The sequence below is a fragment of the Phyllostomus hastatus genome, unplaced genomic scaffold (assembly GCF_019186645.2).
Source record: "Phyllostomus hastatus isolate PE091 unplaced genomic scaffold, TTU_PhHast_1.1 phas_scaffold_1674, whole genome shotgun sequence".
NCBI classification, from domain to species: domain Eukaryota; kingdom Metazoa; phylum Chordata; class Mammalia; order Chiroptera; family Phyllostomidae; genus Phyllostomus; species Phyllostomus hastatus.
In genome coordinates, this window is record NW_025334011.1 from 30,044,549 (window position 1) to 30,072,233 (window position 27,685).

General features: G+C 41.7%; 1 protein-coding gene across 8 annotated transcripts in view; it reads left to right on the plus strand.

Annotated features, from left to right (window-relative positions):
- CELF2 (CUGBP Elav-like family member 2) overlaps positions 1 to 27,685 on the plus strand; it is a 391,137-nt gene that overhangs the window by 229,184 nt on the left and 134,268 nt on the right. For 7 of the 8 annotated variants that reach the window (XM_045857938.1, XM_045857937.1, XM_045857934.1 and 4 more), the window contains one exon: positions 4,824 to 5,020. In XM_045857938.1, coding sequence (XP_045713894.1) covers positions 4,843 to 5,020 — 178 coding nt within the window. In that variant the 5' untranslated portion in view covers positions 4,824 to 4,842. Of the gene's footprint in view, positions 1 to 4,515; positions 4,655 to 4,823; positions 5,021 to 27,685 lie in introns of those variants that run through there. The other variant, XM_045857939.1, reaches the window with a different exon arrangement.

The window sequence follows — 27,685 nt, forward strand, 5'->3', positions numbered from 1 at the left end:
GTATTTCCATCGTGGTTCAGTTGGGCAGGACTACTGCAGGATATTCCACAGAACAAAAGGAAAAAACGATAAAATGTATGGGGATAATAAGATTATTAAGTACCAGGGAGATTAGCTATCTTTATACAGAATTTTTCCAGGACAAGGCATCTTTTTGTGTTGGATTTGGGTTTGTATATCTTCTGAAGGTAGCATTTTACATCTTTCTCTCAGCATTAATATAATTATTTACAGTCACTTGGCATTTCTCATACCCCTTTTGTAAGTTTGTTGTTTCTCCTTTTATGTAAACAAAGGAGATAAAATGCAGAAGGTTGCTGTCTAAGGAACAAAGGAAAGAAGAAAAATATCAATTCCTTTGTTTCCATTCTCCGAAAGAAACCTTGCAATTCTCTGGGCCTTATAAAAGCTTGTTGTCCTGGAATTAATAATGGTAATAATAATGACGATCATGCACTTCAATCAATTATTATAATTTTAGTATTTTACTGTGTAGAGGAACCTCCGAGGATTTTGCATATCTTCTGCTGACCTGCTTCCTCTCACTCCAAAGTGGAGTAGGGAACTAGGTCAGCGCCTGCGCTGAAAGCAAATGTCAGCACTCTCATTTTTTCCCCAAACGCCATTGTATTTCCCTCTTGGCTCTGAGACTGATACCACCAGTGCCCGCCGGTCTGCTTCCATATGGCATCTGTCCGGGAGGAGCCTTAGAGTTGGCTCTTCACCAAGAGCAAAAGCAGAATTGGCACTCGGGATCTTGTAGTTTGTTGGATTGGTGCCAGCAGAGATATGCTTGTGTCCAGGACCTGCAACTGGCCACTGAGTCCACAGGAAACATCACCCTAGAGGAGCCCTCAGACTATTAAGCAGTGAGAGTTGGCCTTTATATCTTACTGTGCCCAGGTTCTGCAGGCACTTCTTCTTAAGGGTGTGACACAGGAAAAGTCACTTTACCTTCTTCACTCTCCATTACTTTATTTCCAAAATGGGGGTAATGATTTCAGCTTTCTGGAGTTATCATGATACTGGATATCAAACACCTGGCAAAGGTTTTTAGAAAAGAGTAGGCCCTCAATAAACAGTGTTTGAATGTGAATTCCTGCACTGCAGTGGGTGCTTAGGACATCTGGGAAGTGCAGAGAAGCAAGCTAGTCTAATTTTCTAAGCCCGATACCAGATTCTAGTAACTAGATCTTACTGAGAGTCTTACTCAAATTTAGGGCATCTGTTCCCATAATTACTCTGAAGAGCACATTGGCTCTCCATGGCCTCTGGCAAGTACCCCCAAAGGTTTATAACTGTTGGACACACAATGTCTGGTTTATTTGGAAGTGTCAGTGCTGACATCCCCATGAGGACAAAAGTCAGTAAGTCTCTGCAAGAAATGACCCTCCACCCAGCAGAAGGTTGCGAGTCCAAAGCAGAAGAAGCTTGTGTGTATTAGAATAGAGTTAACCAGGCAGTTGCATATCGTTGGGACCAGGGACTCAGCAACCTGTGGGTCATGGGTGCAGTGGAACCACTTGCCCAGCACAGAAGCTTTCCTTGCCCAAGATGTGCTGCTCCTGATGTTGATTTGTATAACCACTACAAGTCCTTGGATTTACTTAAGGAAGGGATTGTTAGGCAAATGTGATGTAAATCTTTGGGATGGTTGTTTGCAAAATGCAAGTAGTTAGAAAGGGATGTGGGTGAAAGGCACTCATTTAAGTGACTCTATGGAAATGGAAAGGAAGGGAATCTGTGGAGACGGAGACACTTCTTTAATTATTGAGAAAATGTGGAGTGAACGGACTCTTTTAAGTTCACTTCCCACAGATAGAAGGAGGACATGTGTGTGTATTTCTTGCATTGGTACCTTTATTTGCCACTGGGATTCCAGGGACCCAGTAGGTCTTGCTCTTGGCCTTGTCTTCTCATAGATTTGCCATGAGCTTTACACTCTCAGTCCAAGGCAGACTGATGCAGTATTTGGCCACGTGTTGGATTAGAAATATTTTGTGCTTTGGAGCCTATTGGACCTAGGTTTGAATTCTACTTCTATAATTTATAAGCTGGTAATTTTAGGAAAGGAACTTATTTCTCACATGTTTGCATCCGGAAAATAATACTTTTTCTAGGATTATTATAAGGACTAGAAATAATTAATGTAAAGTGCCTAGCACAATATTTGGCTTATAAATGCTCATTAAAAGATACATATTATTATTAGTTAGGATTTGAGTTGTGTTTGCGTCTATACTATGAGAAGAGTGGGATTGAAAAGTACATGTGTGATGGCCACTCATTTCAAGTGCATCACAACTGCAAAGAGATAAAAAAAAATAGCTAACACTTACTAGACATTTATTCTGGGCCATGTCCTGTGCTAAAGCACATGACTATAGGAGATGGAGCCTCTATTCCCATTTGACAGATGGAGTCTGAGGCCTAAGTGTCACAATTCAGTGGGGTGCCAGGACTCAGAGCCCATGCCTTGAGCTCCCACACTCCACTGCCTCAGGATGGTAAGAGGTCTCCAGCTGTTTCTGAAGTGTGGCTGATGGGAAAGGGATTATAAATATGGGTTCACGGACATATAAAAACCAAAGGTGTAAGGGATGTCTTCTCAGCTTCCCCTCCTTTATGCACCCCAGTGAGTGCATTTTTTGAGCAAGTAAAAATGGCCCCTCATTTGAAGAGACATTAAGGAACACTCGCTCTAGAATTCTGGCTATAGAGGTTAGTACTGTATACTCTCATCTAGCTCCTCCACTGTACTAACTGCTCTGTACAAACAAGATGGAACAGCCCCAATTTCTGCACTTCCGTTCTCTGTTAGCTGAGACGAGTGGCAGTGCCTTCCTCTTTTCATTCTAGCTGATTGTCAACAGCACTAACCGCAAGTCCTTCCTGTCCCAGAAAGAAGTCTTGCCCCACTCTAAGCTCTCAACGAGCTGTGAACACTACATTCTGCTCCCTGTAGGGCTCTGTCACCTCCACCTCACCAAAGTTAGCTCCATGGGGTTAAAGTGTTTATTGAATTCTCAAAGGGCAATTTGAAAAGAAGTAAAGATGCACAATAACCATTGATCTCTAATATAAACAAGCATTACATTACACCCAAATTGTTGCAAGAAGATGTTGTGCTCAATATTTTATTTAGCAGTACATTTTATGTAACAATAAGGTTGATTAGAGAAAGCTCTGAAAGTACTTCAAGTTAGACAGTTTGTTTATCTCAAGGATAGAAAAAAATAAAACGGTAAAGTGGGTAGATCAAAAGTAAAAAATAAAGCCAGCTCCTAGTGAAGAGTATTTGCCATCATTTTGAATACCTTCTTATTACTACCCAAGACTAGAATGAAATGACACCTGCCACTTGCAGTAAAGTTTTAGTTTTAGTGTATGTGGGGCCCTTTTTGACTTCTCTCACTCTCGGGCTGGGGGCTGGAGGCTGATAATGGACATGGCTCTGTAGATATTTTGTCTGCCAGGGTTGCACTTGTTTAAGTGCATTTTATTTTCACAGACTGAGAAGCTAAACCAAGAGCACAGTACTGCAAATGAATGCTGCTCAGGACATTGAGCCCTATCACTTGGCAGAGTAGGTGGGTTTAGGGGGCATTCAGAGGGTGGAAGACAAAGAAGGCATGTGGTTTTGCTGTATTATTTACCTGAAGGTCAAAGGGGGGTGGAATCCAAGTAAAAAAAATGAACACCATCATCATCATATTTCATGATGATGACTAGAATTGCAGGCTCTAAACAAGCCTTCTCTCTTCCAAATGGGGGCTTTGGAAAGCTTAAGGAAGATTGATATGTCAAGGATTATGTTCATGTTCTTTGTATCATCCCCAAATATTTACTGAAGCTAGGAGAAGAAAAGGCAGACTTTCCTCTTTTCTCTTCCAAACGTGTGATTGTTTAGAACTCAAGTGCAACATCTGGAAGTCAGACATACAGAGAGCTTTATGGAGTGTGAAAGATTTGAAATATTCAGTGTCCTTTAGCGGGAACTCAACTTTCTGGGGTTGCATTTTTTTTTTTTCAGCACAAAGCAGGCAATTCTGAGATCGCCTTTGCCTCTCTGAATTAAACCCTTTGTGCATGGGTCCCATAAACAATGTGCTTTTTAAACGGGAGCCCCCTCCCCGCCCTGGCCCTTTTCTCCAGCGTAGGCAGCCAATCGGCTGCACCCAGCCGCATTGCTGGAGCACTTTCCATTCTGAGCAGCAACAACGTACTAATTTGATGCACACATGGACGCCTCGCGCACTCTGCAAATTCATCATCAGCATCTTGCATTAGTCATCTGACGGACTGCCAAGTGTTTCATTTTCTTTTCATGTGACTTTATCATTATCACCTCTCTTCTCCTCCCAAAAACCTCCAAAAAGGGGAGGAGAAGGGGGAAAATCCAGCAGAAATCCAGCCCTGCCTTTCTTTCCACACGAGAGCCAGTGTGAGGCTGATAAGGCTGTGTATGCATTGATGGCAGCCTTGCAGAAGGAGACCTGCACTTAACTTGCAGCTGCCTCCCGAGCAGGGTTTCAAGATGTCCACGCCCCGGGTGACAGCCGGCAGGGCGCTGCCCGGGGCTCAGGCGAGGTGCTGAACGGCAGCAGCTTGCAGTGAGAGCCCGCTGCCGCTGCCACCGAGGAGCAACCTAATGGTGCCTGTGCTTTGTTTTAGTTCATCAAATTTCTACGACTCATTAGGCACTTTGCCCGGAGCTCCTCTTCTTCCTCCTTCCGCCTCAGCCTGCCCCCACCCCCCTATTTTTTTCTTCCTGTCCCTGACCGTGCAGCCCTAACTCTGGCTCCCGGTTCCCTTTTTGACAGTAACGGCACAGCCAACAAGATGAACGGCGCTTTGGATCACTCAGACCAACCAGACCCAGATGCCATTAAGATGTTTGTCGGGCAGATCCCCCGGTCTTGGTCGGAAAAGGAGCTGAAAGAACTTTTTGAGCCTTACGGAGCCGTCTACCAGATCAACGTCCTCCGGGACCGGAGTCAGAACCCTCCCCAGAGTAAAGGTACGGTCAGCGGGGTGTGCGCGGTTGGGGGGGTGGGGCTGGGGGTTGTGGGCCTCCCTGGGCGTCCTGGGTATTGCGGGAGGGAGAACTACGAGTGGGAGCCGCCTGCTGCCCCTGTGCCCCGTGGCCAGCCCGGCTCCTCCCTGCGCCCCCGCCCCCCTCCCGCCTCCCGGGCAGGTGGATCCAGCTGGCCTGGGATGCAGGAAAGGAGGAGCGGAGGGAGGGGGCGCGGCCGGCCTCTGTCCAGGCGCGTGATTGCTCTCGGAGGTCACTTTCTAGGCAGCGCAGGCTCCTCTTCTGCCTTGGAGTGACTGCCTCTCAAAGGAATAGTGTTTCTCAGCCTTGCATTTCAGGAGTAACTCTCTCTACCCCTACCTCCCCATTATTGCTCATGTGATTATAATTGCATTTCACTTTTCCATAGCCTGTGGGGATCCTGAAATGCCTTATAAACAGTTACTGTGTTACCACTGGTCTGAGGAATAAAGGGTACACTTTTAGGAGGAACATCAATTCTTGGGATCCAGATGGGCATCCTTAGATGCGTGTGGCGGCAGAAAGTAACACCCTAGTGGCCTGAAATAGTTAGCACACCTTCAAAATGCTTGTGGTTTACGCCCTAACCAGTGGTAAGATTCACGTGTACCAATCTGGTGGTTTTTAACTGCCTCCATTTTAAGATGAGGGTGATGTTGCAGGGTGGGGGTACAGTTATTAAAATAGAGGTAAGTCAGAAACCTCTATACCACACTGAAGTTTCTTTGTATTGGAGTCATCCTTTGCAAGCTCTGTGCAGACTGAATTTAAAATATTTCCTCTGCTGCCACTTGGTTGGTCTCTGTTGATATTTTAACCTTGCTTTAGTAATTTTGTTCTTCCTCCGTTCTTGGTCTCTTGGTCTTTCTGTGAGTCCACACTTCCTTTTTCTCTGTATCTTCATATATCTCTTTGGCCTGTTATTTTATTTCTGTGCAGCCTCTCATAAGAGCTCCTGCGAGCTCATTATTGAGCACATGAACGTCGGCACACACTTTTCTCTGAGCCTCTTACTGTCAAGGTGAAGGGATAGGACTCAGTAATCGTTAAGACACTGGTGTTCTGTGACTTTGAGAAATGGGCCATCCCTTGTTCCCTATACTAGTTGCAGGGATCTGATAGGACTTTTTAGAACCTTTAAAGAAATTTAAAAACCTAATACTTATTTTATAAAGGTAAACAGACACACCACCTTCAGGTTATGTTCATAAGGCTCTCATTTTCTGTCTCAGAACATAATCATATAACACCAAGAGTGTTTTCAAAAGGACATCTATAAAATTTTGTCACCACAAACTTAGATGTCCCTAACTTGAAGAAAAGGAAATTAGATAGCTAAAATGGAAAGATCAAAAATTAGGGAAATGTAAAAAGAACCTTTGTGAGTTGTATTCCTACCCTGTTTTCCTACATGTTTCCCGAACGGAGAGATGACTAGAATTTGTTTTTTAATACTGGACTTCTCCAGTATCCTACTGAGGGAAGACGGCCTGGGACTGAACTTGGCAAGTGAGGGCCCTCCCGCCACGTAGACTGAAACCCACAGGACGCTGGGCCAGACGCAGTGAACTGGCGCTCCAGAGCAGCCGCCACAGTTCATTCTGGACCAGGAGAGTGCGCCTCCAACTTTCAGTTTACTCGGCACTTTTCCAAATGGCCTCTGATATAATGGTCAAAGCTCATTTATTGTTACGATGCCTGATTACTTGCATTCTATCTCTGGATCCCACGTGTCTGTCTTTAGCAAAAAAGACCTTCTTCTCCATCAACTGAATACTTGCGCACGGCCTAGTTCTTCTGCCATTTTCTCTCCTTTTTTTTTTTTCTGGTATTCCTCTGAGCAATCTCTTCACCAGAGTATATCAGAGGTGACACATTTTGTTAACCTTGCTGGGTTTTATAACTAACTTCATCTAAATAGTTTGCATAAACCCATGGTCTTGGAGGGAAAGGGGAGCCTGATGCGGGCTTTTTGAGCCCATGCTCCGTACCAAGTCCTGTGTTAGGAGTTTTACATATGCTATCTTGTTTAGTTCTTACTGGAATCCTGACAGTAGGTGGTATTAGTCACCTTTTGCAGATGAGGCTCAGAACATGTTAAAAAATGTAGAAATGTAGCTGGGTAAGCTAGGAAGAGTCAGAGTAGAAAAGAAATTTGAGCACAGTCCATCTGTCTTCCTGTGCTACACCATCTTTCCTCTCCATGAGATGAGGCCACAAACCAGCTTTCTCCTTTATCTAAGTGTTCCCCAAATGAAAAGAAGGAATTTTGCCCTTTTAGAAGAGCAGGGTTGATTTGTTTCTAACTTTATGTTTAGTTTTTATACTCATGGGTTTAGACTGTACATCACTCCAACTCACGGCATCATGGGATAGAAGTTACAGATGAAATCATTCAAATCTCACCTTTGGAAATATAGGTCAGTTCCCATTACTGTGCACTCCAGGTCTCATATCAAATACTGCTTGAAGTACATGGGCTGTCAGCCAAAGCTTGCAAGGTTTTTTGTCATATAGACTTCTCTGTTGTAACGGTATTTGTTGTGATGGGATTTGAGCTGTATAATGACATTCCTCTCCAAGGATTAGATCCCTTAGCTGCTTATATTCAGAGAGCAACAGCCACTGTTCTTCTTTACACCGATACCTATGTGTGTCCTGTGTCATTTGCCTGTTCACGTGTAATGTAGGACCCCACATTTGCGTTGGTGCTGACTCTACCAGCAGACTACAATCACCATGTTTTCCCACTGCTGATGCCAGAACCTCAGAAATTAGAATTGTGAAGACGCTCTCTAAGTGTGGTGTAAATGATGTAAGTAAGGCTTTTGGAGTGGCCTTGATTCGTTGCCTTGCTGACGTCAATGATTCCAGGGACAGAGACCAGATCAAGGTGCTACCAAATCCAGGCAGTCAGATTTTTCTCTCACTTTGCACCCTGATGATCTGTTTAGTCTTGAGGCGTAAAAACTTTGTTCCATTTTTTAAATCATCCTTTAAGAGTTAGAGCCTAAATAATCTGTTTCTTCTCCCTGTAAAAGTATGTGTTAACCATGCAGGCTCAGCAAGTCTGGGGAACCTGGCTAAGTCAACTACTAGAACTTATGGAGAGGATGTTTTATTCCATGATCAGTTGAGTATATGGATGATGAGAAATACCACACAGTAGTTAAGAGCATGGCTTTTGAAGTCAGACAAGCCTCCTTCATTTTCCGGCCCTACTGCTCCTGGGTGAGGTCCTCGGGCACAGTATTTAATCACATCCGAAAGTGGAGAGAGTCCTCGTAGGGTTGCTGAAATGGAGCAGTCTGCTTTCACAGAGCTGTAATATGGTAGGAGCTCGTGGTAGTGGTGGTTATTGTTACAGTTATTATCATCGCCACTGTTCTCAAGAACTTGAAGTCTAGCAGGGACAATGAGACCAGTACACAGGTAACTATAATCTAAAAGAAGATGAAATAAGAGGAGGAAAGAGATGACCATACATGAACTGTGGAAGTTCAGGGGAGAAATGAATAACTTATAGCTAGCAAGATAGGAAAAGATGGCATCTCTACCAAGTCTTTAAAAAAAATAAGATTTCAATAAGTAAAAAACCAGTGTTAAACATTACAAGTGGATGGACTGGCCTGACTGACACATGGAGGTGAGAAAGTCCAGGCGACTTCTGGGAGCAATAAATGCTTCCAGAGTTCAGAGGTGTAATGTGAAGAATGTCAGATGAAATGGAAGATGGGAAGGTCACGATGTCTGGAAAGATAGGCTCACTCCAGTTCTTAGAGGGCCTTAATTCTCAGGCTACAATATTTGAATTTTATTTGCTAGATGAGTAAGGGTCTGCAAAGTGGGGAGGCGGCTGGCAGGCTGGTGCAGTGTGCTGTCTGAAGTACCCAGAGTTACACAGGGACGCGGTCTGTCACGGCAGCGGAGAGGGAGGAACTGAGTGATAGAGACGTGACCCCAGTGGAAGGAAGGAGACTTGATAGCTAAATTAAGGCAGTGATGACCAAGAGGTTTTGGCTTAACTGCGGAAAATAGGAAAGCAGTCAGTGATGGTGGGAATGGGGAAGGACAAATATGCAGTTCAGTTTTATTTTTCTCTTGTTCAGTTTTGATTGTGTTGAGTCTCAGTGCCACAGGAGAGCCAAGAAGAACACAGGCTAAGAAGAGCCATTGGACTTGGTATTTGGGAGGGTGTGAGAGTGTTTCAGAACAGTGGAGGTCAGGGTTGGGAGAGGATTGCTAGGTTTAAACACAGGCCTGTGGGTGGAGGGCACTCTTTCTAGTGGTCTGATCATGAACGAAAGAGAGCTTAGGTATAGCTTGTTTCTTACACAAAATCTAAGAAGGTAGAGTTAAAGGCAATAATGAAAGTGGAAGGATGACAGGAATCAGGGTCCTTAAAGAGATGCAGGGGCAGAGGGGGGTGGCTGAAGAGCACACATGAAAGGGCGGAAAGATCCTCCATTTGAGACAGCATTGCAGTTAGGGGAAGTGACACAGAGCGTTTCAATCTAATGGGGGGAAATAGACACTCAGTAAAGATGCCTTCAGTCTTCTCAGTAGATAGTACATTTCTGAGAAGGTCAGGTGGCATTGAAGAGTTCAGAAGAATGGAAAAAGTTTAAAACAACAGCTTTGGAAAATCCGATAGGGGAAAGAATTGTAAGATTATTGAAGAGCAGATGGGCCCACTTATACTTGGGTTGTGTTGATGCAGAGTAAGCCCCAGTAGTTGTGGCTCTGTGATTGTCTGTCAGTGGGCAAGCAGAGAAACAGACATCAGGAGCCTGCGTAGGAGACAAAAATACAGATGTGGCAGAAGGTCAGGAAGGGTATCGAGTGCATTAGAATGCTCCCTGAGGTCTACAGTAGGGAAGCTGGTGAAGACAGAAGGTAGCTAATGCTCTGGAGAAGAAAGAAGGGTTGAGGAGTTGGAGATCGTGCATGAGGGATGGTGGAAAAGGTAGCAGGTCTAGGTGGTGTTCAGTGAGACCAAGCTTGGAACTTCCAAATGGTAGGGAAATTCTGTGGTTTGGATCATCACTCTTTTGATATTTTAGTTTTAATCAAGTTATAACCCAGGATCATAGCACCCTGAAAAAGCTTATCCTAATGAATGCTAGTTACCTTTGTCTAAGCTCAGCCGGTAAGGCATTGCTCACCTGGTTTTACAGAAAGGAACACTGAGGACTCTTCTAGGTGATCAGAATAAAATCGTTTGGCATTTGAGATTGGACATGAAATGGACCCTCCATCCTAATCTGTTGCCTCATTGATCCCGTTTTACCCTCTTTGGCGCCTCCTCAGCCAGAGGAGAACTAGAAGTGGGAAGTGGCTTGTGTGGACTCTCACTATGTGCCCCAGGCTTGAAAAACAGAACTTCCTTTTTTCTTGAATGGTGCTCAGAGGTCACGGTGCTTCACACCCAGAGCTTTCTGGGTGGAGCAAAGATTAAATTCATGGCTCCTCTGGGAAGATTATTAACTTTAAATTTCAAAAAGGCAGCTTTTGTGGTGGTTCTGATGCTGTTACCATTTCGTGTTCTTGTTGGCTGGTTAGGGCAACAGTTAGGGGGATGCGGGGAACCGGCCTGGACGGAGGCATGCCCTCCATAACCCGACCCTCCTCTCCACCTCCCAGGGCTCAGCCTGTGGCAGAACGTGAGTTGCATCTTTCCGTCTTTACGTCAGTCTTCAACAATCCATTAAACACATCTAAGTTTGTTATAACCTCTTCCCATTTCTATACTATGGAAAAGTTTTTGGAGAATGAGATGAGGTGGCCAGGAATCAACAAGGAGAGGCGAAGAAGAGAAGGCACCAAAGCCCAATTTTACTCATCTCAGAATTTGGCAGGAGGACAGCCCAGGGTCCAGAAGATTCTCCTGTGCTTTGGTAGAATGAGAGCAGGCCCTGGAGAGTCAGGAGACTTACAAATTTATTATCACACGCTAGCTTAGAGAATGTGCCTCAATATTTTTATCCTTATAATAGCAATAATACCTACCTCAGAGTTGTTTGACATATTCAGTGAGAAAACAGTGTGAATGCTGCTAGTCTAAAGGGAGTTGATAATCTTGTAAACTTTATTCTTCTTTAAAATGTGAAAGTTTTGTAAAGAACCCTTTCATCCTTTTCATTAACAGAACTGCACTGGGAGGAGGGCAGTGGGAGTGGAGAGGTTCGTTTTCATGTTGTATGCCTTGCCTTTCTTTCTTTAAAAAAATCTGTCAGAAACTTTCCTTAAGTAATAGAAATGGACTTGGAACCAGTTTTTTTTTTTTAAGTCATCTTGAAATCAGTAATTGAGGAAGAATTCACAATGTAGGAAGATGAGCCAATTTTACATTTTAATGCACACTAGCAGAGGATAGAATTTCTGCCCTGAATTTCTTGAAAACTAGAGTTGCTGCCCTAGATTTTCTGGGACAGTCCCAGTTTTGATAGTGCTGCCTCACTGGCCTGCCGGGAGGATGCTTTCATCCAGAATTAATTTTATGCTAACAGAAATCACTGTGTAACTTATTGGGACACCCTTTTTTTGTTGGCTGACCACGGTCAGTCCTACTGGATACACATAAAATGAGCTTAACATTTCTGTATTTGTGCAGGCAGGAATCCTTATCATATCCTTGGGAAAGATGGAGTCACTCGTTATATAGTTATATTTCAAAAATTTAACAATTCCTTTTATTTTTCAAAAGAGAGGTTTTAATTATTTTGACTTACACAGACCGCACCCATATAACTGATTGAGATAAATGGGAGAAATGTTTAATAAGTCTCTTTTAAGTCAGAGTGAGAAAGAATCTCTTTACGTACTCCGCACCCTGGCACGGAGAGGCTGCACAGTGTGTGTCTAGCACAGAACTGAACTTCTGTGGCTTATATCAAAGACGGCTTCTACCCTGGCAAATAATACCTCTCCTGGGCACATTTTGATTCCTACATATTTAGAGAGCAAAAGAGGAAGAAAGGAAAAGGGGGAGATATAGAGGACACACCAACAGAGCCAAAATCAAAGACAATAAGAAATTACTTAAGGCTCCTTCTAACCATTTTGCTTCCTTCTGTCTCAGGAGCATCAGCTGGTCCCCAGTACATTTGCATTTCTGGAATTAAGTAGCAAAAGAATACAGAGCATAGACTCTGGACAAAATTTCTTGCTAGAAGTTTAACATGAAAAAGAAACCCAGGGCTTCATGGCTTATGTCTGTTGGAATTCCTCCAACGCATATTACAGGTTGACTGCAAGAGTCAGGTTCTAGGGGATCTCACAATGTGCATTTCCCACTGGGGCATTTATAGCTTGCCTGCTTGGAAGTCTCAGTCTCCTTTTTATTTGTACCCAACGAGATCGCTCCACGTTACACAATGGTACCACTCTGAGTTGCCATTCTGAGGGTCATTATGAAAGCAGCCTTTGGAATGAGAAGTCCAGTTCCTACCCGGTGACTCTGTTAGTCACTCTGAGACACATATGCTTCACCTGGGAATTGGCTTAGCACGACCTGCTCTCCCTTCCTCACTTCTGCTCCAGAGGCCCCAGATAATCAGGCCATGGGTTGCAAGGTTTACTTTCTTCCAGCTTTGCTTCTAATTAAAATTTGAAATGAACCATAGCTAAGGTATATTTTAGAAGTGTTCAGAATGTTAGCATTAAAAATATAAATAAAATTATCACATACCTTTTGAAGAAGTTTATCTGTTAGAATTCCAACCATAATAAAATACACAGTGCTGTTAGAACCATTTTTCTTATCATGTGTTCATAGATTCTTAATGAATTTTGATCCTTGGACACCTGGCCCCAGATGCTAACAAGATTTAGCCTTGAAGTCTCAGGTTCTTTGTTTCCTGTCCAAATTTCTCTGGTCCTCAGACTGCCCATTCGCATGCTGTGTGTGCTAACATTGGCTAACCCCGACCTCTTACTAGAACACCTCTCCCTGCAGGTGGACATACGTGTGTTCAGATGGACCTTCATGAATAAATGCAGAGCAGTCATTATGATCTTCAAAACCACTGGAAGCAAAAAAGGGATGAAAAGAGAATTAGCCTAATGGGATAAAAGTAGAAACTAAATAACGTGATTTAGCCACAGATTGGTATAGGTTTATACACTCTAGTAACAGAAATGGTGGATGATAGTATGTTGGCTTTCAAGACAGTTGGTCAGGAGAAATTGAAAGTGTTCTGACCCACACTGGGAAATTCAGACATTAGGTATCTCTGTGATGCTGTGGGTATCACACTAGAGAAATTTTCAGTGAACTAATTAAATGTATTAAAGAATCCAGTTTTTCAAATATCTAAGAATATTTTCAAATCCACTTTGGTGAGCATATATGATGGAGAAAGGATCACAGGAAAAAAGGCCCATGTGGAATGATGGATTATGATGTTCTTGGATTTTACCAGGCCTCTTTTCTGCTGAGTCACATAGACACCTAGGTAGCAAGCAAGCAAAAATATAAATAAATAAAACAAAAGCAGGTTTTGCTATAAATGGAAAAGGGAGCTAGTTAGCTGAATGGGCAGGTTATAATGGTAAAAACTAATGGGTCCTGGAGAATGGGGATGGCAATTGAAACATCCCAGGAATTGGTATTAAAATCAATATTTTTTCACTTTCTATGTAAATGACTGAGAAAGATGTCCCTAATCCAGTATCCACATTCTGGCATTAATTCAAACTGGAGAGACCAAATTGGAGACATATATTCTGGACAGTAATCAGTTTGGAGAATAAAGAAATGTAATTTCGCTGCTTCTATTAGAGGATCATAAATTAGAATTCAAGAAATGAATTAAAAGATTGCACTCTTTAAATGATCCAGGATCTGGTCACTTGAAAACACCGTTGGGTATGTTAGACCTGCACGGGACAAGTTCACAGGCGAACCTGCGTGGGGACCAAGGGCTCTTCATAGTCATCTTTAGGGTTGTCTGTGGTGTCTGTAGTTCTTGCCAGCTAAGTCCACGGAATGCTGTTCTTTCGTTGCCTTCTTTTTATTTAAGGTAAAAAAAAAAATAAAATGCTTCCCAAAGTCTTCTAGTTTACTGGAAACAGCATCTTGGACATAGAGAGAGACACAATAGGGAGGGGTGAGGGGCATTAGAAACAAGGCCTCTGACAAGTTAGTGGTCAAACGTCACCCCCCCCCCCCCATGCTAAGTATTACAAATGAAGACACCAGACACCGAGTGTTAAGGAGCAGGTAATTCACCACTTTTTGTCACAAAATGCTTTTCACTCCTATGTAGGCCACCGTGCTCAATATTAGGACATGTTATTGAAAATGTATCAAGGAGATGGAGGAGTTCTAAGGGAGAGCAGCATGAATCTTTAAGGTCCGGGAAGGTGAGCCCAGATGGAAAGGTCTAGGAGGTTAACTTAAAAGGCCTGAGAGCATTGAGTCACAAGAATGAAAGGGGGGAAAGGCTGCAGCAAAACATAAAAAGAGGGATTGTGCTCTCAAAAAGAAAAGTTAGAAGAGAATATGATAGAAGTTTTGAAGATGCTAAAATACAGCATGAGGCTATTTATAGGTAAACTCTTTCAATCAATGCTAAACCCTAGGATTCTGCTGCTTATACTTAAAATGCTGGAACAGCAGGCAAGGGGAAGAGTTTGAGCCAAACTTTTACACAGAAGAGGTGGTGAACTTAGAGAACATGATGAAAGTTAGGGAGGCCGAGGGGGCAGCTGACTTTCAGTTCCCCAGGAGTGGGCCTCTGGCCAGCGCTTTCCTGAGGCTTAATGCCTAGCTCTTTCATAAGGGAGATTTATTTGAAGCTTAGGGTAGCCTTGAAAGCTCTGTTCCCATTTAATATCAAATTTAATGTAGAATAGAAAAAAAGGAAAGATGTGACCCAGAAAGTTAACAGTGTTTACCAAAGTACCAGTCATGTGGCAAAAAATATTTACTGGCGCCCGCTGTGGATAAGGCATTGTACTCGGTACTGAGACTGTGAGGATGAACAGGGTATGTTCTTTGCCCCAAAAGGAGAGAAAGAGTTGAGTGCTATGAAAGATGGGACTGCCATAAGTTCTTTTGAAACAGAGCCAGCTTTGGGTTAGCAGTGCCCGTTTTGTCTGTGTGAGTGTGTGTGTTTTCTCTCGTGGAAAGTGTTCTCAAGAGGCTTCATGAGCAGAGAATCCAGTGCTGTTCATATAAGAAAGGTAAAATGAGAGTCTTAAGGGAACCCAAGGCCATGTAATATATGGGGCATGTTCCCTTTCAGCAACATGCCCCACGTATCCTCTTCCACCTTTGTCTTCAGTTTTTACTTTTTCTTGTTCTTTCTCCTCCCTTTAGGGAGTATAGGACAAGAAGAGGCTAAAATTTCACCAAATGAACCTTTTCAAGGGTTCTCCTTTACACATAAGGATATGCAGTTTGCAGCGCTCCAGTTGGCATCACTAAGACGTCTAGCACGTTGGCTGACCCTCGCTACCCTCCTCATGTGTAACAGTGCTCGGTGGGGGGCCCTGGGGAAGGTCAGCCCCCACCTGCTGGAGCTACAGCCAACTGACGCTGAAGAGTGACTCATAGCCTTAGCCCTCACGGGAGTGTTTGTGTACATGTGTACAGCACACACACACATGTATTTCACACTTTATGGTAACCCAGAACATTATTTCTTTGAACACCATTTCTTCAGATGGATGTATCTATCTACATGGCGGACTTCTGAGGGACAAATTGTTTACAGAATATTGAATGTAAATTGCCTCGTGCAGTGCCTGGGGGATGGCGGGAACTGAATAAAGGATAGTAAGTGACCCTCCTGTTTGGTAGATGCAGAAGAGGAACACAAAGGTGAAAAATTAGCCACAGCAGTAACAGTATCTTCATTTTGTGAAGTGTTTAATAAGGAGAGTTATTTTTTCATTTGTGTGCATGGAAACCTTCTAATGCTTCCTTCTCAAATAGTTTGCTAGAAAATGTCACACGCAGTTTAAAACAGCATTCTGCAGGGGAAGAAGACATTAGAATAGACATTAGGTAGAATAAGGCAGGGGAATGGGCAGCCAATAAAAACAGTGATCTCTGGGGAAAGAGTGTCATAGATGGCAAAACCAAGATTCAGAGACCGAGAGATTCCAAACCTCAGTCCTTATTCAGAATTCTTGATCCTATTATCCCTGGTCCTGAGGACAGTGGGCTCTCTCAGAATAGTTACCTGTATGATTATCTTGCTTTGGCCCAAGCTTCCGTGGACATTCGATAACAGGTGCAGGCCTCATGCCCTATTGCTCAGCACATTGGACTGTGTTAGCACTGTACTAGACTTTCTGTCTGGGGCTTTCAGGCGTGGCTTGCTCTTGTCTTCAGCACACAGACCTCTCTGTATGATTTTTTCAAAGTTGACTTTGTTGACAAGTTGACTGAACTACCATTAATGAGATGTTCCTTTTGAGTTATTTTTGAAAGTTTATTGCAGTTTTTTTTCAATGTCTTTTCCGTGGCCTCTCTCACTACCAGCTGCACTCAGTTTTGAAGATGGCTGATTGGCATTAGAGCAGCACTCTCTGACCACAGGGGGAGTGACGTGTACTCACTTTTATGGTAGGAATCTCTCAGCCTTCTGAACTCGAACCATCCTCACGAAGACCATTTCCACACAGAGGCTAGTTCTTAACCCACCCTTACACCCTACTCAGAATCCCCACTGGTTTCAGAAGCCTATGCAGGGCCGCTCATTCTGGACAGAGTCTTGTTAAGATCATTATTTAAAAAGTCACAAGTGTGAGGAGGAAATGGGCTCATTAACATCAGCTTTTGTACACATGAACATCCCTCTCTCAAAAAAAAAAAAACAAATTATATTACAAAGGTATCCCTTATGTGGGACTTAATTCTGTTTAGTAAAGAAATACTGTAATTGATACCAACTCTGAGTAGGTTTTTTTAACATCTTAATTGTTAATGAAACCTAATAATGCAGTAGAGTTTTTAACTTGTCACTTTTTATATTGCTTCTTAAAGATTCTCCAAGGCAGGTTATTTGGAGTTTGTGTATGAATTTTATAAAAAGAATATTAGATTATTAAAAAGAGGACATGAATCAAAATGTGTGCATGAGTTCAGAAAACAAAAAAACGTCACTGAGTTTGTACACACGACTGCTGTGGAGGAGACACCCTCTCTTTGCACTTCAGTTAGAAAGGGAGGAAACAGACCCACTTAGTTTCCCTGCCTAGCTTGGGTCTAATACCTCAGTGGTAAACACAGAAAATAGTGCTTTCATTGTTTCAGTTCTCCGTAGGATGTTTATGAGGTGTCCAAGTAGATAAGGCATTTTGCATCCTTCTTGTCCCTTCTCTTTAGAGTCCAACAAGAACGTGCTCGTTTGGGGTAAGAGTGCTCACTAGCCCAAGAAAGGTTAAAGGGGACCGTTCCTGGCCTCCTCCACCCCAAGTGTTCTGCCCAGGACTGTAATGGAAGCTGATGAGAGAGTGGGGGGAGGGGGCCCTTGCAATTACTGTCAGTCCCCAAGTGAAGTCAGTGTAGCCTTAGTGTAGTCTTAGAAGACAATCACTGTGTGGTTCAATGAGCCAAAACCTAATTTGGAAAAACATGGCTTCACAGTAGGATGAATGAGACAGTATCTGAGAAGCCCTTTGAGGTGTTTTGTAAGGGGTTAGATGGATCAATAAACAGAGTTCTCCTCCGAGAGCTGCTGACATACTACCTGCCATAATCCCTCAGGCCGGCCTCAGCCTGACTGAATAAGCAACCTGGGTGGGCAGAACAAGGCATTGCGGTCTCCATGCCCAGTCCTGTCTCCTCTTTGCCAAGTAGGCTGCTGAGTGTGATGCTCTCTTTGTAAAGTGGACATCTGTTTAATGGGAACTGGATTGTGACCACCAGTTCATTTTATACAGGCCACCATACAGCTGCCAGATGGTGACGGGTCCTAGCTACTTTGCAAGTCCAATATGGCTGTGTTCCACCCTAGAGGTAGAGAAACGATGGTCCCTCCACCAAGCCCACATCCCTGCAAAGGCAGTGCTGCCAAGAGCCAAGGCTTTGCTCTAATCTTTTTGAAGGAAGAAAAAAACTTAAGGTCATGAATAAATTAAAGACAGGTTGTTGTTGTTTTTAAATCAGGTCTTTTGGGTTTTCCTTTCTATCTAATTGTTCTCTAATCTGTACTTGGGAGCACAGTTTTTAAGTGGGACATGTCAAGTTTTTACTCCACAGATTAAATTCCAAGGCAAATGACATCATGACAGTTCTAAGAGGCAAAAGGAAGAGCCTGCGTCTAGTGGCAGAGTTTGTTGAACGTGGACTAATCAGTAGTTAGAGGGCCTGCCTCAGGCCTTCAGGACGCCAGCCGAGAGTGCTCAGAAGATAAGAAGAGAGGCCCACCTCTCTGTGGCTTTCTCTTTCCCTGCATTAGCAGAATTGCTGCGTGAGGGTTTATAGAACTGTTGGTCAGATTGCCCTAGCAACACAAAAGGCTGTGTTGACACATATTCCATCACATGTTCGCAGTGAAAACGCCATATTTTTAGAGCACTTCAAAGTGAGGAAACCGTTAAGCCATATCACATCCTCCCTTGCCTCTGGCCACTTCCCCCATCCCTCAAAAAGTCACCCCCATTTTATTGAAGGGAAACCTAAGACAAAGATTAAGTGATATTTTGAGCAAGGCTGAGAATGCCAGGGAAGGTTGCTGATCTGTTCTTAAAATCTAATTTTTATAATGCTTCCACTTCTTTTACCTACACCACGTGAGTTCCATATGACCTTGACTCCAAGCCTTAATATTGAATATGGAATTCAGAAGGCAACTGAGTCTCTCCTTGACTCTCCTGGCATTTATTCATATAAAAAGAAAGGCACAAAAATACTGTACTGTAAAAATCAAAGCTCCAGGCACACATTGAAAATCTTAAGAATTTATAACACTTATTTTCATAGGTATCTTTTATGTGAGTAGCTTAAATCACTTGTTAGAGACTTTGTCTTTTGTATCTCTGAAATTCCAGTGCCTAACTCAGTGCCTGGCATAGAACAGGCATTAAAAATTCACTGCAGATTGAATGAAGTAACTACTGCTTACCCATTTCTACAGAGTTATTGCTGAGAAGCAAAAAGACTTCCATTCATTCCTAGGATATGTTTTGAGGGTCCTACCTGCTGGGCAGTGTGCAGTGTACCAGGAATACAAAGACAGAAGGTGTGGCCCATGTCCACAGGGCATCTGGAATCTATTGGCTGTGGGGTGCACCAGGGTTGTGTGGGCATGGTTGGGAGTGCTTGGGGAAGGAGTCTATAATGTTCTTCCTCCCCCCGCAAAAAAAGCTCTCTGAGCCAGTAGAGGTTAAGAACAACAGTGATGTATATGTAGGGGAAGGAACATCTGAGTTAACTTGTATAGCATTCTGCTAGGTATGTCAGTCATCGATAATACGTTCTGCCACTGTAAGCAAAGCAGTATATAACAAAACCAATTTTCTCACAGGCTAATTGATTTATAAACAAGAGTTAAGTTCCTAGGGCATCTCATCAGCTTTATAAAGAAATGATATTGAATGAAATGACATTATTTGAGGCCCCACTGTACATGCTGCAAATCAAGCCTTCAACTAGTAGGGAAGCTTATTAGATACGGGAAAGGCTGGACCCGCCCTTAGCCCTCGGCACTGTTTCCAAACAAGAAGGTTTCCCTCCATCCCCGCAGTCGTTCCTGTCAGCACCCCTAAATACCCAGGGCTGCGGTGTTTCTTATGTGAGGCTGTGTCTATTAGCCTGTTTACGAGCCTCAGTAATTTGGGGCCAGAAAGGGGAAAAAGTGGATCAAATAAGTGAAAGCATTTTATAAAGTGTAAAACTCCATACAAATGTGAGGTATGATATTTTTTTTTTTTTTTTTTTTGGTGTGTGCTTTTCCTGGTTTAGGTTAATCTTCATGCCACATTGAGCCTCTCTTGACCCTTCACCTACCGGGTAGGCCAGCTTCCAATGAAACATTACATGTTCTAAAGCAGACCTTGGAGATGAAGTGCCTAGTTCCAGGCCTGACTCTCCCACCTACTTTCTTTGTGTCACCTGACACCTCTGTGCCTCAGTTTCCTCACCTACACAATGAAGAGTGTGGTTGTGCAGATCGAATGAGATCATTCATACAGAGCACTCAGGAAAGTGTCTGGCATGTAGTAGGCTGTGGTTTTGCCCAGTTTACTCTGGATGAGAAATCTGAAGGACGGGAGGTTGGGGGAACCGTTGCAGTCTCCCACAGACTCCCAGCGGCAGCTCTGCATGCAGCCCCCGTTCCTGGCAAACTGGCCTTTCCACAGAAGCGGCATCAGTTCTCAGAAGTATCAGAAATACTAAGAACAGCTAATATGTATGTGGGGTACTTGCTGCGTGCCAGGTCTTAATGCTAAGAATTTAATATATAATATCTTGTTATAACACATCCTCACAACAATCCTATGAGGCAAATACTATTACTACACCCATTTTATAGCCAAAAAATATCACCTGAAACTTAGATAACAAATATACCTAAATGGGTGGCAGACATGGAATTCGAACCTAGTTTGCCTTTAGAGCCTGTGCTCCTAACCATTACACTCTCCTGCCTCTGGGGTTCCTATAGCATTCTGGACACGTCTCTATTCTTGATGTCTGTGATTATTACACTGAAATGACCTGTTTCACTTTAAAACCTATACTCCTCTGGGGTACGAGCTGTCTGTCACATCTCTGTACATCTCCCACTTAGCACAGTGTATGGTAACCAGCAGGTGCTTAGTAACGTTCGTTGAATAATATTGAATTAGTCCTGCACACTCCTTGGATTTTGGCCCCCATGCCTTGAGTCTTCCCCGTTTCTTCTACCTAGAGGTATTATTTCTCCTTCTCAGTGCTGATTGTTTATGTCCTGGCCTTTCATGGTCCAGTGCAAATGTCATTTCATTCATAAAAACCCCTTCTGGGACACTCCATTAAAGAGTAACATCCACTCCACTGAAGTTCCCATGGCATCATGCCCCCCTTTCACCCTGCAAGTACTTCCTATGTCATACTGAAGTTGTGTCTGTGCTAGTTTTCTTGAACTTGATGCTTCTTGCAATCAGGGGGCTATTTTAGTCAATTGGTGTACTTTAGAACCTTATAGAACTTCATGCAGTGCCTTAAAACTGTAATGAACATTGGTTGGGTAACTGAATACAGAACATTCAAGAGAAAGGGATTTTTTTCCCTGCCAGCTTATTCTACCTTATTTTTTCTTATTTTTGTTTTCATGGCACGTTGAAAGAGAGGGCCCTATTGCACTTCTGGTTTTGAATCAGCTGCTGGGCACTCTATGGAGCATGAAAAAATATTGTCTCAACTGAAGCAACAGAAGTAAGAGAATCATTTTAAGGTGTCACTGTAGTGTGAAAAGTTTGACATTTAAAATAAAATAAGGAAGGAGAAAAACAGTTCCCTCTGTAGTTGGAGCCCTCTCAGCAGCACGCTCAACCTGAAACCCCGCCAGACACACAGATGTTTCCTTTGGCTCTGGGGTGAGGAAGCACGCTGCCGTTCTCGGGAGCCATTCCGTTCTGGCAGGACTGATGCAGCAAGGAGTGTGGCAGCAAACAGAGAAATGACTTCATAGGTGTTACCACTTCCAGCTTCCTAGGGCCTGTGGTGCACCTTGCCTTTTCCCTTCCAGTTTTCATACATCACTTTATTCACTCCGAGCCAACTCACACAACCTTTTTTATGAGGCTACAAAAGCTCCACTTAGTTGAGTCCATTGTTTTGAAACTCTGCAAGGTGAGGACCTGATGGACTTTAGCTCTCGTTGTGATCCTAGAAATTTCCTCAAGGTCACATGTAGGTGAATGGAACCCTTCCAGACGTGGGCTCTCTGCCTTCAGGGACTCAGATTATAACACGGAAGAAAAGGAATCCACGCAAGGGCAGTGAGGGAGGAATGTGGAGTTGAAAGTGTGGAATTCCAACACTCTCCGAGTGTGCATCTTGCTGTCACTGCTAGTCCCATGTTCTCCTCTGCCCCCTTGGAATGAGATGTCCTGGCAGCATCCAGAGTGTCCATAACTTGAACTTGCCTACAACTTTTCCTTTGGTAGTTCCCATTGTTCGTAAGGGTGCCGTTGCCTTCCTGTCAACCCACCTCCAAATTTTGGTTGCACCTGACCTGCGCCTTTCCCTGCTCTCACATCCAGGTCTTGTGAATTTGAGTCCTTTGTGTTCTTACAGCCGTGTTTTTCCATTCCTTCTGCCAGCACCATTTGTGTTCCTTTTCTAGGGTATCACAAGTAGCCTTTCGAATGGCTGTTTCAATAACAGCTTTATTGAACCATAATTAATACACAGTAAGATTCACATGCCAAAAGTGTAAAATTTGGTGTTAACGTATGTCTACACCTCCGAAACCATCACCACAATCAAAATGACAAGCACATCTATCACCCCTAGAAACTCTCTGTTTCCTTTGAAATCCCGTACCCAATGTTCTCCCCCTCCCAACCTGCTCTCTGTCACTATAAGCTTCCATTTTCTAGAACTGTATATAATTATAGTCATACAGCCTTTTGAGGGGGCAGAGTCTCAGTTCTTTTACTTGGCACAATCATTTAAGATTCAGTATCAACAGTTCATTTATATCAGTAGTTCATTCTTTTTCATCGCCGGGTAGCAGTCCTTTGAGTGGCTGTACTGCCGTTTACCTGGTCTCCTGTTCATAAGCATTTGGGTGGTTTCCAGTTTCTGACTATTCACAAAGCTGCTATGAACATCCATGTACAAGTATTACTAGCTTTTGTTTCTCTTGGCTAAACATTTAGGGGTGGAATGGCTGAATCATATGGTAAATGTTTACATATTTAACTTTTTAAGAAACTGGCAAACTGTTTGCTAAGGTGATTTTCTGCGTGTTGGAGTGTAGGAGTTTCAGTTCCTCCACATCCTCACAAACACTTGGTATAATGAGTATTTCTAATTTTGGCCATTCTAATAGGTGCGTAGTGATGGATGTCACCATGGTTTAATTTTCATATGACTAAAAACACTCATCACTTTTTCATGTTCTTATTTGACACTCATATATCTTCTTTGACAAAGTGTTCAAATCTTTTGCCAGTTTTTTCTTATTGTTGAGTTTTGAGAATTCTCAGTATATTCTATATTCAAGTCCTTTATAGGATACATGTTGGCCAACATTACTGCCAATCAGTTCTTGTCTTTTCATTATCTTAACAATGTCTTTAAAAAGCAGAAGTTTTTAATTTTAAGTCTTTGGTTTTGTGTCAAAGAAACACCTAACATAGTCACACACACAAGACACAGGTTTGCTTCCTTTTTAGTATAGGCACCTTTTTTTCCTTGTCTGATTGCAGTGGCTGAAACCTTCAGGACAGAGTTGAATAGAAGTGGGGAGGGTGAACATCATGATCCTGCTCAAAATCTTAGAAGAAAATTACTCTGTTTTTTGCCATCAAGTATGATGTAATCTGTGGGTTTTTCATGAATGCCCTTCATCAAGTTGAGGACCTTTCCTTCTGTTGCTACTTTGCTGAGAATTATTATCAGGAATGGGTGTTGGGTTTTGTCAAATGCTTTTTCTACATCGATTAAGGTGATCATATGGTTTTCTTTTTTAGTTCATAAGTTTGGTGACACACTGATGGATTTTCTGATATAGCAGCCTTGCATTGCTGGGAGATAAACCCCACTTCATCATGATGTCCAACTCTTATGTTATTGGATTCTATCTGATTAAATTTTATGCAGAATTTTGGCATCTATGTTCAGGAAGACTATTGCTGTGTTGTTTTCTTCTAATTTCTTTGGATGGTTTTGGTTGAATGTAATCCTCGCCTCGTGAGTGATTTATGAAGTATTCCCTCCTCTTCAATGTCCTGGGAAAGTTTATGTTAAGTTGTACTATTACTTCCTTAAATCTTAGCTGGAGTTTATCACGTAAGTCATCTGGGAACCAGATTTCTTTGTGAGGTTAAGCACAGATTTAATGTTTTTAGTACATTAATATACATGCATGTACTAAATGTATGTCCATACATATACCTATAGACCTATTCATATTATAAACTTTTTCTTGAGTTTCTCCCTCTACAGAATGTGTCTGTTGCATCTAATCTGTCAAATTTATTGGCATGAAACTGTATATAATATGCCTTTTATCCCTTTAATGTCTGTAGAATCTATAGTGATGTCATCTCTCTCATTCTATGTGTTGATAATTTGTGCTTTATTTATTTCCTTCATTTGGCTAAAAGTGTCTCAATTTTATTTGTTTGTTCAAAGAATTCACCTTTGGTTTTATTTATTTTCTTCATTGCTTTTGTTTTCTCTGTTGATTTCTACTTTGATTTTTATTACTTTTGCTTACTTTGGGTTTAATTTGCTCTCATTTTTATAGAATTTAAGATGGAAGCTGAAGCCATTGGCTTGAAATCTTTCTGCTTTTCTAACTAAGTAGGGAGTATACTTCCCCCTAACTACTGCTCTACCGACATCCCACAAATTTCGATATGTTAGAGTTTCATTTTTATTTAGTTCAAAATACTTTCTTAATTTCTTTTGGTTTCTTCTTTAACCCATGGTTGTTCAAACTATGCCATTTAGTTTCTAAATATTTGAGGATTATTCAGAGATTGTTCTGTTATTGATTTCTAATTTAACTTTATTGTGGCCAGGGAATATAATACAACTTGAATGGCTTTAGACTTTTGAATTTACTGATAATTGTTTGATGTCCTATAATTTGACCTGTCATGGTAAATGTTCTGTGTACACTTGAAAAGTCTATCTATCCTGCTGTTCTTGGACTGAGTGTTGGGCAAATGGTTGATAGTTTTGTGCAAACCCTCTGTATCATTACCGATGTTTTATATACTCATTCTGTCAATTATTGAAAAAAGCCATTGACATCTCCAAATATTACTGTGGATTTTTCTGTTTATCTTGTAGTTCTTTTGGTTTGTCCTTTATGTATTTTGAAGTTCTATTATTTGGTATATAGATGTTTAGAACCTTTATGTCCTATTGATATATTGATTCCTTTATTACTTTGAAATAATCTTCTTTATTTCTGCTATTATCCATTGCTTTGAAATCTGCTTTGGCTAATAACATAGCCAATCAGAGGTTGTTGTTTTTTTTAACTAGTGTTACAATGGCATATCTTTTTCCCTTTTTTTCACTTTTAACCTTTTTGCATCTTTGTATTTTAAGTGAATTTTCTGTAGATAGCCAACAGTTGGGTCATACTTCTGTTTAAATCACTGTAACAAGTTCCACCTTTTAATTGCAGTATTTACGTAATTAATTTTAAATGTGATTATTGACAAAGTTGGGTGTAGGTCTATAATTTCACTGTTTGCCTTTTACTTCTCTCATATGTTCTTTATTTTCTGCTTCTTCTTAAGATTTTTTTTTTCTATTTAATCTCCATTCTTGGCTTATTAGTGATAAAACTCTGTTTTATTTATTTTATTTTATTTTAAGGGCTGCCTTGGGATTTAGAGTATTTATCTTTACTTTATTGATAGTTTTCCTTCAAATGATTATACACAACTTTGCATATAGTTTGAGAATCTCACAGTCGTCAAGTTTCCTTTTCCCCCTCCAGACTTCATGCCTTTATTATCATACATTTTACTTTTACGTATGCTAGAAACCCTTTAACACATAGTTACAATTTTTGTTTTGGTAGTTAAGTTTATTTTAAAGAGATCTGAATGCGGAGAAAAATATCGTACATACCATGTAGTTACTATTTCTGGTATTCTCCATTCTTTTGTAGAGACCTCTATTTCCTCTTGGTGTCACTTTCTGATGAAGGACTTTTATTAACATTGTTTATACAATAGGTCATCTTTTGGTAAATTCTTTTACCTTTTGCATGTCTAAAAACATTTATCTCGCCTTTGTTTTTGAAATATATTTTCACTGAATATAGAATACTAGGTCGATAGGTTTTTTTCTGTATTATGTATTTTTTCTAGTTCTGTCAAGGTTTAGTTGGCATGTGACACTGTATTAGTTCTGTGTGTGCAGCCTGATTAGATATTATGTATATTGTGAAATGATCCCCACAAATTTTATGTCCATCAGCTTGCATAGTTACATATTTTTTCTTGTGATAAGAACTTTTAAGATTTATTTTCTTAGCAACTTTTACATATACAGTATACTATTGTTAACTTAGATTACCGTACTATACATCACATCCCCAGAACTTACTTATCTTAGAACTGATGGCTTGTACCTGTGACCACCTTCACCCATTTCTCCCAGCCCCTGCCTTTGGCAGCCACCAGCCTGTTCTCTGTATCTTACAATATTTTAACTCTCCGTCATCTTCTCACTATTATTGTGCCCGCTACGAAATTTGAAGTCATCCTTATCTTTGTTTCACCATTTATGAGTCTTTTTGTCCTCAGTCTGATTTTAAGATTTCTCTCTTTATTACTGGGCTTGAGCAATTTGATTATAAAGTATCCTAATTTATTAAAGTGTCTGAACAAAGCTCTTACTTACTTCAGATATTTTTTTCTGTCCCTTCTCTCCTTCAGGGACTCTTCAGGGCAGTCAGCTGTTTTCAGACTGGAAGGTTATCAGTCTAGACTGGAAGCAGAAGTCTGCTTTTCTGGACGATATTTTTATCCCTGATTCTTTCTGTCACAGTAACTTCCTGTTTATCCAGGAGAATCACTGTACTGATTATGGTACATGAACATTTAGTGGCACCATATTGCTTAGTAAATAAAGCCCAGATTATGTGGCCATGTTTTCCAGATCTTCCATAAACCTTTCTTTTTTTTTTTATAATTCCCTTCATAATCTCCAGTCCTACGGATGTATTTTTTATAAGCTGGAATTCCTGTACTCCATCTCTTTCTCTCAACAGCCTACCTTTCTTCAGGACTTACCATTTCCCACAAAGTTGTATCAGATCTCCAGGTTAAAAATAATCTCATCTTTCTCCAAACTCCTGTAAAGACTTATATATGACTCTTTTATTCAACCTGTCTGTCACCTTCTATCACGTGCTAACTTATTTATTCACATGTCTTAGCTCCTCTATCAATAACTCCCTTGAGGACAAAATCTGTGTCTCATTCAGATGTTTTTTTTTTTTAAGATTTTATTTTTTTTATTTATTTTTAGAGAGGGAAGGGAGGGAGAAAGAGAGAAACACCAATGTGCGGTTGCTGGGGGTCATGGCCTGCAACCCAGGCATGTACCCTGACTGGGAATCGAACCTGCGATACTTTGGTTCGCAGCCCGCACTCAATCCACTGAGCTACACCAGCCAGGGCTCATTCAGATGTTTTTAGAAACATACAGTGGGTACATATTAAAGCAACCCATGGCCCTGGCCATCTAGCTCAGTTGATTAGAGCATCGCCCTGATACGCCAAGGTTGCTGTTTCAATCCCCAGTCAGGGTACATACAAGAATCAACCAATGAATAAACAAATGCATAAATAAGTGGGACAACAAATCAATCTCTCTCTCTCTCTTTCAAATCATAAATAAAAATTAAAAGGAATCCATACATGTTCATTCAAAATATAGTTATTGGGAATCAACAATAACTATGTATTAATGAAATTCTAGCC